The sequence below is a fragment of the Lytechinus variegatus genome, chromosome 13, assembly GCF_018143015.1.
Source record: "Lytechinus variegatus isolate NC3 chromosome 13, Lvar_3.0, whole genome shotgun sequence".
Taxonomy (NCBI): Eukaryota; Metazoa; Echinodermata; class Echinoidea; order Temnopleuroida; family Toxopneustidae; genus Lytechinus; species Lytechinus variegatus.
Genome location: NC_054752.1, coordinates 15,287,819 through 15,303,412, shown reverse-complemented (window position 1 = coordinate 15,303,412; position 15,594 = coordinate 15,287,819). Strand labels below are relative to the sequence as shown.

General features: G+C 36.4%; 1 protein-coding gene across 2 annotated transcripts in view; it reads right to left on the bottom strand.

The window, feature by feature from the left end:
* Window positions 1-2,712: 2,712 nt before the first annotated feature.
* Window positions 2,713-15,594, bottom strand: part of LOC121426033 (plexin domain-containing protein 2-like) — a 72,401-nt gene continuing 59,519 nt past the window's right edge. The window contains exons 11-14 of one of the 2 annotated variants that reach the window (XM_041622161.1): window positions 14,427-14,451; window positions 13,517-13,630; window positions 4,458-4,585; window positions 2,713-3,497 (exon numbers count right to left, since the gene is read on the bottom strand). In XM_041622161.1, the coding sequence (XP_041478095.1) occupies window positions 3,210-3,497; window positions 4,458-4,585; window positions 13,517-13,630; window positions 14,427-14,451 (555 nt within the window). In that variant the 3' untranslated portion in view covers window positions 2,713-3,209. The remainder of the gene's footprint in view (window positions 3,498-4,457; window positions 4,586-13,516; window positions 13,631-14,426; window positions 14,452-15,594) is intronic. The other variant, XM_041622162.1, reaches the window with a different exon arrangement.

Below are 15,594 nucleotides of genomic sequence, written 5' to 3'. Positions count from 1 at the left end.
TCCTACTAAAAAAAAATGCCACACAGATGTTTATGAAGGTACCGAAATGAATGGGAGCCACATATACCAAACTCACCGTCCCTACTTTGAAAGAGCAAGATTCCTACTAAAAAAAAATGCCACACAGATGTTTATGAAGGTACCGAAATGAATGGGAGCCACATATACCAAACTCACCGTCCCTACTTTGAAAGAGCAAGATTCCTACTAAAAAAAAATGCCACACAGATGTTTATGAAGGTACCGAAATGAATGGGAGCCACATATACCAAACTCACCGTCCCTACTTTGAAAGAGCAAGATTCCTACTAAAAAAAAATGCCACACAGATGTTCATGAAGGTACCGAAATGAATGGGAGCCACATATACCAAACTCACCGTCCCTACTTTGAAAGAGCAAGATTCCTACTAAAAAAAATGCCACACAGATGTTTATGAAGGTACCGAAATGAATGGGAGCCACATATACCAAACTCACCGTCCCTACTTTGAAAGAGCAAGATTCCTACTAAAAAAAATGTCACACAGATGTTTATGAAGGTACTGAAATGAATGGGAGCCACATATACCAAACTCACCGTCCCTACTTTGAAAGAGCAAGATTCCTACTAAAAAAATGCCACACAGATGTTTATGAAGGTACCGAAATGAATGGGAGCCACATATACCAAACTCACCGTCCCTACTTTGAAAGAGCAAGATTCCTACTAAAAAAATGCCACACAGATGTTTATGAAGGTACCGAAATGAATGGGAGCCACATATACCAAACTCACCGTCCCTACTTTGAAAGAGCAAGATTCCTACTAAAAAAAATGCCACACAGATGTTTATGAAGGTACCGAAATGAATGGGGGCCACATATACCAAACAACAAATCTTCCACATTCAAGCAAAACCTTCTCAAAATTCTGAAAATAACAAATTTCATAGTAGTCAAAAATGCATTGTATCGTTCAAGATAAAACGACATGGAAATTGCAAGGATATAAAAATACACTCTTTATATTACTGAAAATAGAAATGGGTAATGTGGGAATGATGTAATGAAATAATCTTTTCCCAGTAGAATGAAAGTAATAATGATAAATGATAATAATGATTTGAATTCTTGTATAGCACATATCACATGATGATGAAAGTGTCTCTTTATGCTTCCAAAGGACTTGGATATCATTACCGAGGCTTCAGCTTGGTGGCGGTAATTACTTCAGCGCAAACGCATTTCAAGGAATAGATTTTTACCAGGTACCTATTACCTCACTTGACTGCACAATATGGATGAATTTCTTGTTGCAGGAAACTATGCCATGGCTGGGATTTGAACCCACGACCCTCTGTTTGAACGTCAGGAGACTAATCCACTGGGCCACAATGCTCCAAAGGTCTCTTTTGTTTGCAAACCCTAAACTAAGGTACCTGTTATTTGGAGCCAGCATCTCTGACAGAGCAAAATTCAGCCCCATGAGGACATGCATGCATGGCACTCCTAAAGGGCACATTTAAAATATCTCCCCCCTTCCCCCGGTGTAAATGAGCATCTGCGTAAGCATCTATGATTTTCAGTTCAAAATTTAATTGAAGAAAATTATGCTATTAGTCCTCCCCAATCCCTCGGAATTTATATTTAGTACTTTAGGTATCAACACAAACCAGACCAATAAACCAATACGTATATAATTTTATACTTATTAGTTGTCTAGTGGTAAGACTTTCATCTTTCAATCTGAAGGACGTGGGTTCGATTCCAAGCCATGGAAGCAAGAAATTTACCCACGTTCCGCTGCACTCAACCCAGGTGAAGTACATGGGTACTGGCAGGAAGTAATCCTCAAAAAGCTGTGTGCACCGGAATCGGTAAACTAGGATAACCGGGGTAATATAGGAGAGCCTTGAGCACGGTGGATATATGCGCTATACAAATCCTTTATTATTATTATTATTATTATAAAATGTGTTCCTGAAAGTACAGTAGTAGGAATGTATAGAGCAGACAAATCAAAACCGAGGAATGCTTTTCTATTTTTCCCCATAAAAGATAAAATTAGCCTTTCTGAAAAAATGGGATGTTAATTTGTGAGATATATTCGTATTCTCACATCAATTGACAGATGAATGATAAATCAGTCATATTCTAAACTTGTGGCATTCAATAATGAGGTTTCTTCATAAATGGATACCCCATGAAAATGGTTTTAAAAATACACTTTTTCCACAGTAATAGACATCAGGCTCTTGGTATAAATATCAAAACCATTTTCTGTTAATTCATCACAAATATATGTTAGAAAAAAATCTGCATATCACAATAAACATGCATTATTAAACTATCTGAAAAGTAAAATATCAATCAAAGAAAAGAGATTGGGCCAACTTGAACATAGAATGACTGAATTTGAATAAAGATAGTGTCAAATATATCGTAGGAATGGTATCCTATAACAAATAATCGAATGAAGAAAACCCCGACTATTACATGTAGCAGGCAGAGCAAAGAGAAATCTGTCAATAAAACTGCTCAAGGAAGGTGTTAAATAGTCTTAGTGGGCAGGTACATATAGTCATTCTGAGCAAGCTCTTAAATGCCTGGTGACACCGCCCGAGCGTTGTTGGAGCGGTCTTAGAGCGGAAGTGAGAGAGGGTCGAATTTCGCTCACAAAACTGGGGAAAAAATTGAAAACAAAATAAAAGTAATCGAAATCGAAAATGGTGAACGGTAGCGAGCGGTGATGATTTTTCTCTCCGCTCCACGACCGATCCAACAACACTCAGGCGGTGTGACCAGGCGTTTACTACAAGGGCCACTGCTCTAATGTCAAACAATAGATACCGCATTGCTTATATGTTATCGATTGAAACCTGATATCTACATAATGTATATGTGAATGAAAGAACTTGACGGCTCTTATACTGAACTCCAGTTTTAACTTCAACTATGGTCTAAAATCTGGACTAAAATTATGGGAATCTTAAAGTTTCAAAATTGCTGCAGTACTTCTCGCTTTTAATAGGATCCTTCCCAGTAAAAATTTGTAACATCACAGATTTGTGGAAATAAAACCAAAATGAACTGAATCTTGTTCAATCGGTTAAAGAAGATGGTTGCAATCACATATGATCAGAATAGATAATTAGAACTTCAGAAGATTGTGACTTTACGAGTTGGGACATCGAAGGCAATTTGATGATACACGATAATGCGTTGAGATCAGCACTCCGCCATTTGGGTATGAGGGTCGATGCCTGTATCGACCTTCGGCTCTGAATCAGCGGCGACATCCCCGTTACCGGACAGCGTAGTCGCACCCGGCGCTCCGGTGGTGGTGATCACGGAAGGCGTGTCGGACATCGCGGGTGTGGGGATGGACGGAGAGTCCTGGGGAGGGGTGTAGGCAGGGGGTGGGGTAGGCTTGGTTTCTTGCATGTTACCCACAATGCTCTCCTCGTAGTTGTCGCGTGGGTTGCGACGTGCCATGTGTCGGACTCGCTGCTGGAACTGTTAACCAAAAGGATAAATGACATAAATATGAACATCTCCATCATAATTTAAATACCAATAAGCCAGTTCGTAGTTCCTTTCTGCGCATGATCAAAAGATTCTACGCATGATCAGAAGAAGGTCATTTGCACTAAAGTGACATGGTGCTTTAAAATCTAATGAGATAAGCACCAACTTTGATGTCTTGATTATTCATATATTCTTTTGAATTGTCGTTTTCATTTACATCCACAAAAAACAACAATGCTTCCACGAACGACTAGTATTTCACAGTTTGTCAAGTACATTGTGCAACATGCTAAGATATGCATTCAAAGTAGGAATGCAACAAATACCTTCATTAAGCGTTCATTGGTGTGCTATTCTGGTCACCTGGTCTATTCAATTCCTTCATCCTGCTATGTAAGGCAAGCTTACGTAATATCTTGCTTTGAAATCTGCCTATCATGATGAAAGAAGTGAAAGGTCATTTGACCAAAATTGCCCATGAAGAAATTACGAACTGGTCTATTCAATTCAGGTCAGTACTTATTCAATTCAATAATTCCAGGGCAACAAATCACAATACACAGGTGAGCAATCAATGAACAAATTACATACATGTACATGTATGTCACTTTTACATATAATTTGGATGATATTATCAATATTGATATTGGCAAATTGTCTTTCATCATCAACATTATCATCATCACCATCAGCATCAGCAATAGCATCACCATCATCATCATCATCATGAGCATCATCATCATCATGCATATCATCATCATATTCATATTTATCATCATCATCAGCATCACCATAATCTCCATCATCATCATCATCATCATCATCATGAGCATCATCATCATGCATCATCATATTCATTATCATCATCATCATCATCATCAAAAGAAAGAAGATATGAAAGTATCTAGTTCAGATAAAATATAAAAGATTTTGGGCATGCCAAGTTACCTGAACGAGTTGTTGGCCAGACCTGGATGAAGGGTTCCTGTAGGCATAGATTAGGCATCCCATCAGAAAGAAGACTATCACCACAACAATCACTATCACGATGACAATGGCCGCTTGAGCTAGGAAATCTGGGAAATGAAAATTTTACATCAGTCGTTGAGTGCCTTGCACTTGTCGGAACTTCTCAACTAAAAAAAAGGGTTTGTACATAGCTGACAGCCTCAACAAGAACATTTTAGTATATAAAAAGTTAAAAAATCACTACTTTGATGAGGAAATCAGTATTTTCAAAGAAATACTATCGAACAAATAAAATGGAACTTCAGAAATCAGTATTTTTGCATGAAACAATGAGTAGGCCTATTCTAATTTTCATTACTTAATACTGAAAATTAGTACTTCTCGGCAGCTGTTTGTATTATGTCCCCACTCCCAAGTTTTCCATTTTCTGAAATGCAAATTTAGAATTCTTGGGTGTTATAAATTTCAATTCTATGTTCCTTGATGGCATGTACACAACACCTCATAAAGCACTTACAAATCGTAAGAATCTTTGGAAGAGAAAATACAGTTTCCTTTGTATACTGCAATATGTAAATAACTAATGGCAAACATAATGCTAAACACTTTGAATGGTTTTTATATGATTTTATTCAAATAATTTTGGCCTGAAATTCGGTGTTCAATCATAATTCCATTTTTTTTTTGGGGGGGGGGCTCAATTGAATCTCTGTACACATGCATGGCAGCAGGTTTTCAATACCACCCATATAGGTTATATCTCATTTGTCAAATTGATGCCCTTTCCACAAATTTTCCTATGCCTTTGGAGCACAATTACTTTCTTACATGTATTACAAGAAATCATACCCTTTTTAAACACATTTTCTTAGTCTTGTGTGTGTGCAGCGATGTTAGTAACTAGCAACCACCCACCCCTCCCTCACCACCACCCCACCCCTTTCTAGACTCTGAACATGCCAGTATCAAATCGGCACATAATAAACATGAAATCTAAAAAGCTCTCTGTTTTCTTTGGAATGCTTAAAGTCAATTATCATGCTTTAATTCAAATTAAAAGAATGGAACTTTCACAGTACTATAAAGCAAATGTTTAAAACAAGTAGAATATTCTTGAATATTCAAAACTTAGAAAAACATGCTAGATAAATTTAAAACAACTCCAAGTTCATCATTAAATAAATGCAACATTGAATTTTTTATCTTTATATAATAGCACAAAAAATATTCTGTTTGCATAAAGATAATTTTTAAAGAATTTTATTCAGCACAGTTTCTTGCATGAAACTGATTGAAATGAAATGTGATACATCGTGAAAAATAATTTTGATCATTAACTCATTGAGTGCTTCGTGCACGCTACGTATCCAACTATAACATGCCACACTCATGCTCGCACGCCTACTATTGATTGCTTTGTGCTTGCATTGTTTCCTACCCTTGCCTGCTTCGTGCATGACTGCGCACATTCGGAATTACAATCATTGTTACGCCGTTTTGCATTGTATTGCGCATCGCATGCACGCCGTAATTAGCACTATTGCGTGCAGTGTGAACTCTGCTTTTTGACAGATCAACTTACTCACGCGGTTTACTTTCGACTTTTTCGAGAATTTCTACATTTTTTAAAGATATGGCTCCGCCTCTGAGAGGGAAGAGACCTAGGTTTTTTATCCATATAAAACACTCCACTAAATGGAACTACTTGATTACAACTCATATTTTAGCGGTAAATATAGTAACCAATCTACATAATGAGGACACCATTATAAGGGGTATGAAGTTTCCTACAACTTTACTACAAAATATTTTGTGGATAAACTAATCGTTAGAGAGTTATGAGCAATTGTAATCATGACTATTGAAAGGAGTGAATACAGTTCGCGATCCCAAAATCAATGTGGCACAGGGGATTAGCATCGGATTAGCACTGTGGCATTGGGTTAGTAGTGTGCGTGGCATGTTAAGAGTTAATGCATACAGAAAGCTTAAACAGTGTTAAATAAGCAAGAAATTATCTAACTATATTAAATAGCTAATTATATATCATGCACTATTACAGTGACATGAGAATATCATGATTTTCAAGCTGCTACATGTATTCTTTTGACAAAGCAATCTCAATATAGGCCAGTATTCTGAAGTCAGGTTTTGATTTAGACCATGGTCTCACTCTGTGCTAAAATTATGGGAAGCCATAAATGTTTTATTATGTTGTATGTTTCTTATGTTTACTGTGCTCTTTCCCGATTCATCGATGGTGAAGACAATCATCTATTTATACTTCTTAGACAATTATGAATGATTTGAGAGCCAAATGAGCTGAAATATGATATCTCTACTGTTAGTGATTTATGTAACAATTGGCTATCCATATTTAAACCACAACTTTAAACCTGAATTTAAGTTAAACCCGACTTCAGAATACGGGCCTTAGTATCCATATATTACTTGTGCAATCTAGTTGCGTGCAATGCAAAAAAATGTCTAAAAAAATACAATATTGGGGTAATTACTAGAAAAAAAAAACAACAAAATATCAACTGAAGGATTAGCAAAAGGAATCACTTTTCTGAACTTGCTGTTGAGGAAAAAAAATCATAAAAATTCATCAAAAATAATAAAGAAACGAAATGCAAAATGATAACAGATTCTCTTCATGTCTTTAGTCTTCTTTTACATGTATGATATCAAAATAAACTTTTAATGAAATTGGGGCTACAGTGTTACGTTTGACAAGCCTGATAAGTCAATTTGTCAGATCACAAAAAACAAACTGAATTCAAGTCAATGAGATTATTTCTTAATACTAGCTGTCCATATTCAAATTGTTCTTGGTTGTGCATAACTTTACAACAGCTTTGTGAAAATTCTGCAGTTTTTCAGCTTGTTGGCCCAGTAATTTCATAAACATGTGATAGTATTTTTTTTTCTTGAATTAATGCAAATAATTATCATGTGCAACAGAAGTAAACAGGAAAATAAATCTACTCAAAAAGAAAATAAACAAAATCAAATCCAAATACTGAAAAACCCCCATAAATTTCAAGTCCACGAGTTTCACACTGTCTCACTTTTCTAAACTATTGTTTTTTGTTTAATGTAATTTTTCTATTATACATTGCATAATTAACAAAAGTAGCCATTAAATTTCTGTCATGACATACTTGCAAAACTGAAATCATCATGAAAGCTTCAGCTTATAGAATAAAACAGATTTCACTTTTTATAAAAGCGAAACAAAAAGAAAACAATTACGTTCTCCATCTAAAAGAAAACATTAATGTATCACAGAGCAACATACATGTAGCTGGGAATAAAAAATCTTTCAAGCAACGGCAAACAGCAGTGTTTTAGAAACTCACCATGAAATAGAAGGAATGTATGGAACAAAACAAAGAGGTTTTACAATAACATTTTCAGAGAGAGTAGGAAATCTTAGAGACCACCAGGGGAGTTTGCAAGAAATTAATGTTGAATCGATTGCAAATTACAACTAAACATTTATGGCTTATGATGAGTTGCAACTGTAGCAAATCAATTCATCTTCTAGGGAGCATTTTATGAAAGGTCTTGTCGATGTTTTATCTGACCAGTCCTGTTTTATCACGCAGTTAAAGATAAATGAAAGTATTTGCAGTAAACACTGATTACACAAGAAATTGTGTGAAACCAAGCTTAATTGTTACTATATCATCGAGGATCTAGATCTGGTATAGTTACATAAACTGAACTTTATGAAATCTTGAAATCTACGCTGAAAAATGTTCACACTGAAGATCACCAGCACAGATAAGCGCACGTGGGACAGTGTATTGTTATTGCTTTGAATGTCGGCCCGATGCTTGACCTGAATCCGATGCTTATTTGCTAATTTCTCAGCAATTAATCAATTTCTTCCAGAATCCTTTGGCACATATTTTTTATTCATACAAACAGACACTTTGGTGGTCATTTCATTGGACTCTGTACGAACTCATTTTGAAATCTTTACCACAACTGGAATTTATCCTTAATACAGTAACAATGCTTTGCAGCTAATCAATATCAAGGAAAGTTGTCAGATCTGAAAACTTGTCGGATGTACATGAAGATGTTGCGTGGCTCCTCTGCTGGAATTACACGAGTCAAATATAACAAAATAGCACTATAAAATGAATACAAAGAGATCATTTTGAAGTAAAGAAATTGCATGACTTTCTGCTGACGCTACAGGTATAAAGCTTGGAAAGAAATTTCAATGAATCCTCAAACAGAAAATAATATTTAATGATGTTATTGAGTGTCTTCGAGGTGAAAATGTTGCTGCATTGGACGCACGTATCATCCACAAAAGAAAGTCTAATATAAATTTTTCCCCGAATATATGTACATCCATCCTTGCATTCAATCATGTCATCTCAGAATGTTCCCCCCCCCCGCCGGATATTCGAGGATCAGCGATTATCCGCAGGTTGGTTGACTTGGGAGTTTCTCTAGACGAATATGGTGAATTTTTAAGTGATCAAGTACTTGTGAGAGTTCTTGATTAATTTTGACCAAGTTATATATAAGTTAAAAGCTTAGGCTGTGATTTTACAGCTCAACGAAGATGTCATCATTCATTTTAGGCAACTTATTGTTGGTTTTGGAATGGCTGGCTGGTCACATATTCCAATATACAGAGACTTGATTCAGTGACAGTAAGTATAGATGGACAACCTGTCCTTCAAGCTTCTCTTTGTTTACAAAGGACATTGTGCAAATTTCCTGTAGAAAAAAATATGACTGTTGGATTTCCATAGAGTTATTATTGATTGGATCCATTGTAACTATTTGTAGGACAGGGCCCTGATAGCAGAGAGATATGTTCCTAATGAAAAGCAAAAGCGTTATGTACGACGATGATGATAAAAGTATTAATAAAGCATGAATAGGTGAAAGGTTAAAGCTTCTGAATGAAACAGGAAGATACATAAGTAGCTGATAGTCTTCTTTGATCATGTGTAGCACTCACTTGGGTTGGAATCTCTTGCAGCGACTGAAAGAATCGCAGGAAAGGGTAAAAGTGGAGGAAGAATCGTCAGACAATGAACGAAAGAGATTTGTAGCATTTAAGTACGGATGCATTGAATGTAGATGGGATATGAATAAAATCCCATTGAAATTGTAATATTGACGATAATAATTCAAATACCCTTTTTAGACAGGCTAAAATTTCCTTAACCCCGTACTATTGGTGGGGCTAAATGGCAATTTAGCCCCACCTATAGTACGGGGTTAAGCTTAGCCCACTTTCGTTTTACACAGCGTTTTTGCAAAGTGGGCTAACCCCACTATAGTACGGGATTATTTGGCCCTGCAAAAAAGCAGGGTTATCCCACCAATTGCGGTGCTAAGAGCAATAGTACGGGGTTAAGATCGCATGTGTAAAACGAAAGTGGGCTAAGCTTAAATAGTACGGGGTTAAGGAAATTGCGAGTGAAGCACTTGTACTACGAATGATCGACAAAAACCACTAGTCCGGGTTAGCGAGTTTCGTGTGTAAAAAGCAAGCATCCCTTATCCGGGGTTAGCAATAACAATTTGGCATGTGTGAAAAGGAAAAAAAAAATAGTACGGGGTTAAGGATAGTACGGGGTTAGCGATAGTCCGGGGTTAAGAAAATCCTGTGTAAAAAGGGCAAAAATGTACCAAATACACTCAGTACAGTGTTTCGAGCAAAATGAAGTAAAGTAAGAAAATATATATCCAGCAAGAAAGAGCAGGTAAGACTCAAGGACATTAAGAACATGATGTTCCTAGGCTGGTTTTCAGGTAACATTTATTTATGATGTGTAAAGAAAAGTGGTCTTGTATAACCTAAGGGAGATCTTTCCAGAGAGCAAGAGCCTATACCCCAGACGTTTGTAGATATAGGAGTAACAGGAAAACCAGAGATGGATAAAAACGAAGATTTGACAGAGGTATTTGTGAACTACATATAGATCAACACTGTACTGAGGAACAGAACCATTGATCGAGAGAAAGACAAAGAGCAAATAAAGCATTTTAGCAGTCACTTCACAAGACATTTTCTCCTGAGCATCTTTGTCAAAAGCCCTTTATAGGGATAGAGCCTGGTCGATCTGGCGCTGCACAGCGGCTGCCGGGCACACGATCAATTGGGCAAAGCAAATTTTCAGAGTATTTCATTTCATGTCTATTTCGAACAATAACAAATATGGATGACATAGCAGCCTTTGACAATAATCTGTGAATCAAAAGAGCGGTGTTGCGCTAGACTCTGGACAAAAAACAACATATTTGCGATTATTTGTTGGGCAAAGCAAATTTTGGAGTATTTCATTTCATGTCTATTTCGAACAATAACAAATATGGATGACAAAGCAGCCTTTGACAATAATCTGTGAATCAAAACAGCGGTGTCGTGCTAGACTCTGGAAAAAAACAACATATTTGCGATTATTTGTCTGGTCTGAATCTTAAGACGATTTGCTGTCCTGAGTCCCGTAACACAAAGGCTAGCGATTGATCGTACACTTGATTTTTACGATTGATTGTACATTGTAGTCAATGCAATCAATCATAGGAAAATGTTCTACGATCATTGCTAAGTTTTGTGTTACTGGCCCCTGGTCCACCAACTTTCGACAATGACCTCTAATCTGTCCATCGTGATTTGACAGGCATTATCAATAGATTCTGAATGTTGGAGAAAGCGTCTGCGAAGTGGATGCTAAAATACCCGAATATTTTCTATAAATACATGTATGAACTTATGAAGTGATCCTTGACTTGTAACTAGTGAAGAGATTCAATGATGTAAGAGATATGTTTTGAGAAATGGTATTGCGTGGTGCAGCATTTAAGAGCTTTTGAAGTTTGAGTTTGAAAACTGGGTCTGGGTACGCTTAAAAGCAGTGCATTCCCCAAATCGAGTCAGAAGAAATTAGTGCACGATCTAATTTTTTCAGTTGGTGATTTTGTTAATATCAACTTATTATTAAACAAATATACTCTGAAACTATGTTACATACACAACTCAATAATTTCTTCCAAGTAATTTGCCTGTTAATGGTTTAAGAATGTTTGAAAGGCAGGAAAAAAAGTGCATTGTGCCGAACTGACCCATTGCCCCGAAATTTTGCAGGTGAAATTTTGTTGGTGATCCACTACGGAGTGACGGAAATAAAAATGAGGTGCATACTTCTTTTCATAGCAGTTGACCGTGATGAAGTAACTGATACAAACTGTGTCACAGTGGATGAGCTTGTAACGGTTGCTGCTGCGAAATAACACATAAACTTGTATCTCTAAATGTTTTTAATTTCAAATGTTTGGATTGTTTGAACAATTTATCTTATTATCAAGAAAATGACAACATATTCCTTCGCAGGACATTTTTTCCTACTTCTTTGCATTGGCATTCAAACTCAACAAAAATCTATAGGGGCAATTTTGCAACTAATGACAGTGATACTTTCTTACAATTCATTGGCAAACCCCTATTAATGGAACCTTTATAATTTCACCTGAAGCCCATCAGCCTCCCTGAATAGCACTTAGTTTAATATGTGCCTTATATCATAAAGTAATTCTGATCCATGTAAATATCCTTTAAAGGCATAAACAACTGCACCATTCTAATTTGATGATGGCACATAATTTTTCAACAATGCAGGGGCAAATCAATAACAAATACATAGTAATGAAATAACTGGAAATATAAAACAAATCCTCCAAATATTACTATCAATATAAAAACAAAATCAGATACAATGACTTGACAATTTTAAATCAAAAAACAAAATCATCAATCCAGCTCTGCAGTAAAACGATCACAATGATAGTCCTGAAAAATGAAATCCTTGAATAAAAAAAAAAAAAGCTCTTTAAATACAATGACAACTATTTCAGTTATCATCCTCAAACAGTTATGGATCATTTGAATGTCAAATGAACTGATAAATTGAATCAGTACTGTTAGACTTGAGTAACAATTGGCTAACCATAATTAAACCACAACTTGAGACCAAAGCTTAAATCTAATACCTTGTTCCCACTATTATGCGATTGCGTTACGGTTGGCAATTTGTGGCCGATTGCAAACATTTTTGAGCTGTCCAAAAAAAAATTCTACAATCAAAGGCCCGAATTCACAAAGGTAGTTATGAAAACCAATGGTTGAACTCATGATTTATGCACATTTCCTGTATCAAAGGCAAAAAGAAGCTGCTGAAAAATGCTTATCTAAAAAAAGAGCCAATGGAGTAAATTAGAGAGTCAAAAGGGGCCTAAGCTTTCGATCCTAGCAGAATCTTCGTCAGAGGCAAAATGCATTTCCTGTATCATTAGGCTTAACTTACCACGAATATTGAAAAATGTTCAATGGTGATGCCATTGCGCCAAATTTACCATGGCGAACACACTATTCTATTTATGAGTCCACTGTTTTGAACTGTGAGATCATTGATTCAAAACAATGGACTCCTGAATAAAATAGCATGGATGACCATGTTTACAGCCATCAATTTGGAGCACTGTGACAAAAGCACGCATCAGTACTGGAAAATTTTCATTAGACGCGATATATCAATTAAAAGCGTAATTTATACAGGAAATCTGCGTAAACCTTGGGATCAACCGATGGTTTTCAAACCAACTTTGTGAATTCGGGCCACAATGATTGCCGCAACTGACTTCAAGATTTGATAAGATCTGGCACATCCCTACGAATACTCCATGAAAGACAGCAGTTTCCATCGTGGTGCGAATCATGACAGTGGGAGCTTGGTATTTGACCATAGTTCTAAAATCCCCTAACAGAATTTCATGCACATCGCTCCAGCACATCTGCTCAATCGTGCCTCCATGAGGAAATAGCCAACTACTCTTGTCTTTTCATTAGTCAAACTAAAACCAAATAAAAATTAACTGAAAACTGGAAGAAAACTTTACAACAAAACAAACGCAAACCAACAAAATGCAGGAAAATGTAATCAAAAGCATAAACCAAAGTAGGGTGATCACCCTACGACAGATGAGATATCGCATACTTGGTACCGGCATGACATGTGGCCATGGTGTTCGGGCTAGAACCAGCGGCGTTGGTCTTGGCTTGTACAATGGGGTCGGTATACTTGTAACAATCCACTCTGTAGCGTTCCTCTCTGTATTTGAGATGTAAACTAATCTGTAGTCCCATGGGCCAACTACATGTACTATCATTGTATCAGTGTTCTACATGCACATTTAAATTACTCAAATTAGTGTTCTTTAGGCATGTTGAAATTGTTTGAAAGAGGTTACAGATATTGATTAATGCTAAGGTGTTGCAAGAAAATGTTTGCGATCAATTGCAAATTTCTAATGTACATTTACAATTGATAATTCAATTGTAACTAGAGTAAATTGATTTTTAATTGCTGGTTGTAAAAAGCATATCAGTAATCAATAGCAAATTTCTAATATACATTTACAATTGATAATTCAATTGTAACTAGAGTAAATTGATATTAAATTGCTGGTTGTAAAAAGCATATTAGTAATCAATTGCAAATTTCTAATATACATTCACAATTGATGTACCAATTGTAACTTGAGAAAATTTATTCTAACTGCTTGTTGTACGGAACAGATCAGCAAATTATAGTAATTTGCAATTAACTGGCAATTGATTTTAATTTTCTTGCAATGCCCAACAATGAAAACATTTGAGGAAAGCATTCCTACACAGTACAAATAGTTGTTCATCAAGAAATTCAAAATGTTGACAAAAGATATTCTACAAAGTATCTTTATGAGGACATGAATGGAAATAAAATAATCAGTTCAACTACAAAGAGAATAGTTTTCACAAAAAAATGGTAGTACATGTATATCTATATTTTAATATATGAATTAAAATTGTATCTGGTGCATCTAATATATTTTTTTTATTTTTTTAAAAAGCCAAAAATTACTTACTTTGATTATAGCATTCCTCTTGAGCCTGCAAATCATTGAAAAAAACAGAAACATATCCATTCTAAGCAAGATAATTGTACAAAATATACTTTTATAAAACATGAAGAACATTTAGTTGCATTTACTCAGTGGTTTAAAGATAAGTGATGAAGTATAACTTGAAATAAAGAGAGAAAAAAAATCAAACAAGTATAATAATGAAAATTTCATCAAATGAAAAAGTTACAATAATTTTAAGACTTGCTTCATATCACAAGACAGTAAGATATCCTCCTGGTTTGCAAATGAGGGACATTAACTATGACATCTTACACTCAGTAAATGTTTGTAATACAGTGTATATGTTTTGTTTTTCTCTGCATTATAATGTGAAACAAGGTTGATTACTTCAGAGCAGTCGGCCTTTATCCAATTCTGTCTATGTCTATAAAAAAATCCTCTAGAGCAGTACTTGGCCAAGAATATTATATTATGACCCCTCTATCCCCCCTCCCACCTCCTTTTCATACGATATACTTCTCCTTTCCACTTCAGAGTAGTCAGCTTCTATCCAAACCTGCCAATGTCTATCAAACCACTATAGCAGTGCTTGGCCCTAAATATTAGCTCACCACCCCCCTCCTCCTTTCCTTCCCCTATTCCTCCCCACTTGCAGTTCCTCCTCCCTCCCCCTTCCCCACCCTCCCATTCACATTAGAGGTGTTTCTCTTTACCACTTCTAACAGTCAGCTCCTCTCCAATCCTGCTATATCTATTAAACCGCTATAGCAGTACTTGGCCCAGAATATTACTAGCTTACCCCCCCCTCCTCCTCCCCTTCCCCTATTCCTCCCCACTTGCAGTTCCTCCTCCCCTCCCCTTTTCCCCCCCCCCTTCCCCACCCCCCCCCCATTCACATTAGAGGTGTTTCTTTTTACCACTTCTAACAGTCAGCTCCTCTCCAATTCTGCCTATATCTAATTAAACCGCTATATAGCAGTACTTGGCCCAGAATATTACTAGCTTACCACCCCTTCTCCTCTCTGTCTCCTATTCCTCCTCATCTGCAGTTCCTCCTCCACTCTCCACCTCCAATTCACATTAGAGGTATTTATCTTTACCTCTTCTGAGCAGTCAGCCTCTATCCAATCCTGCCTGTGCCTATCCAGGCCACTGGAGCAGTGCTTCA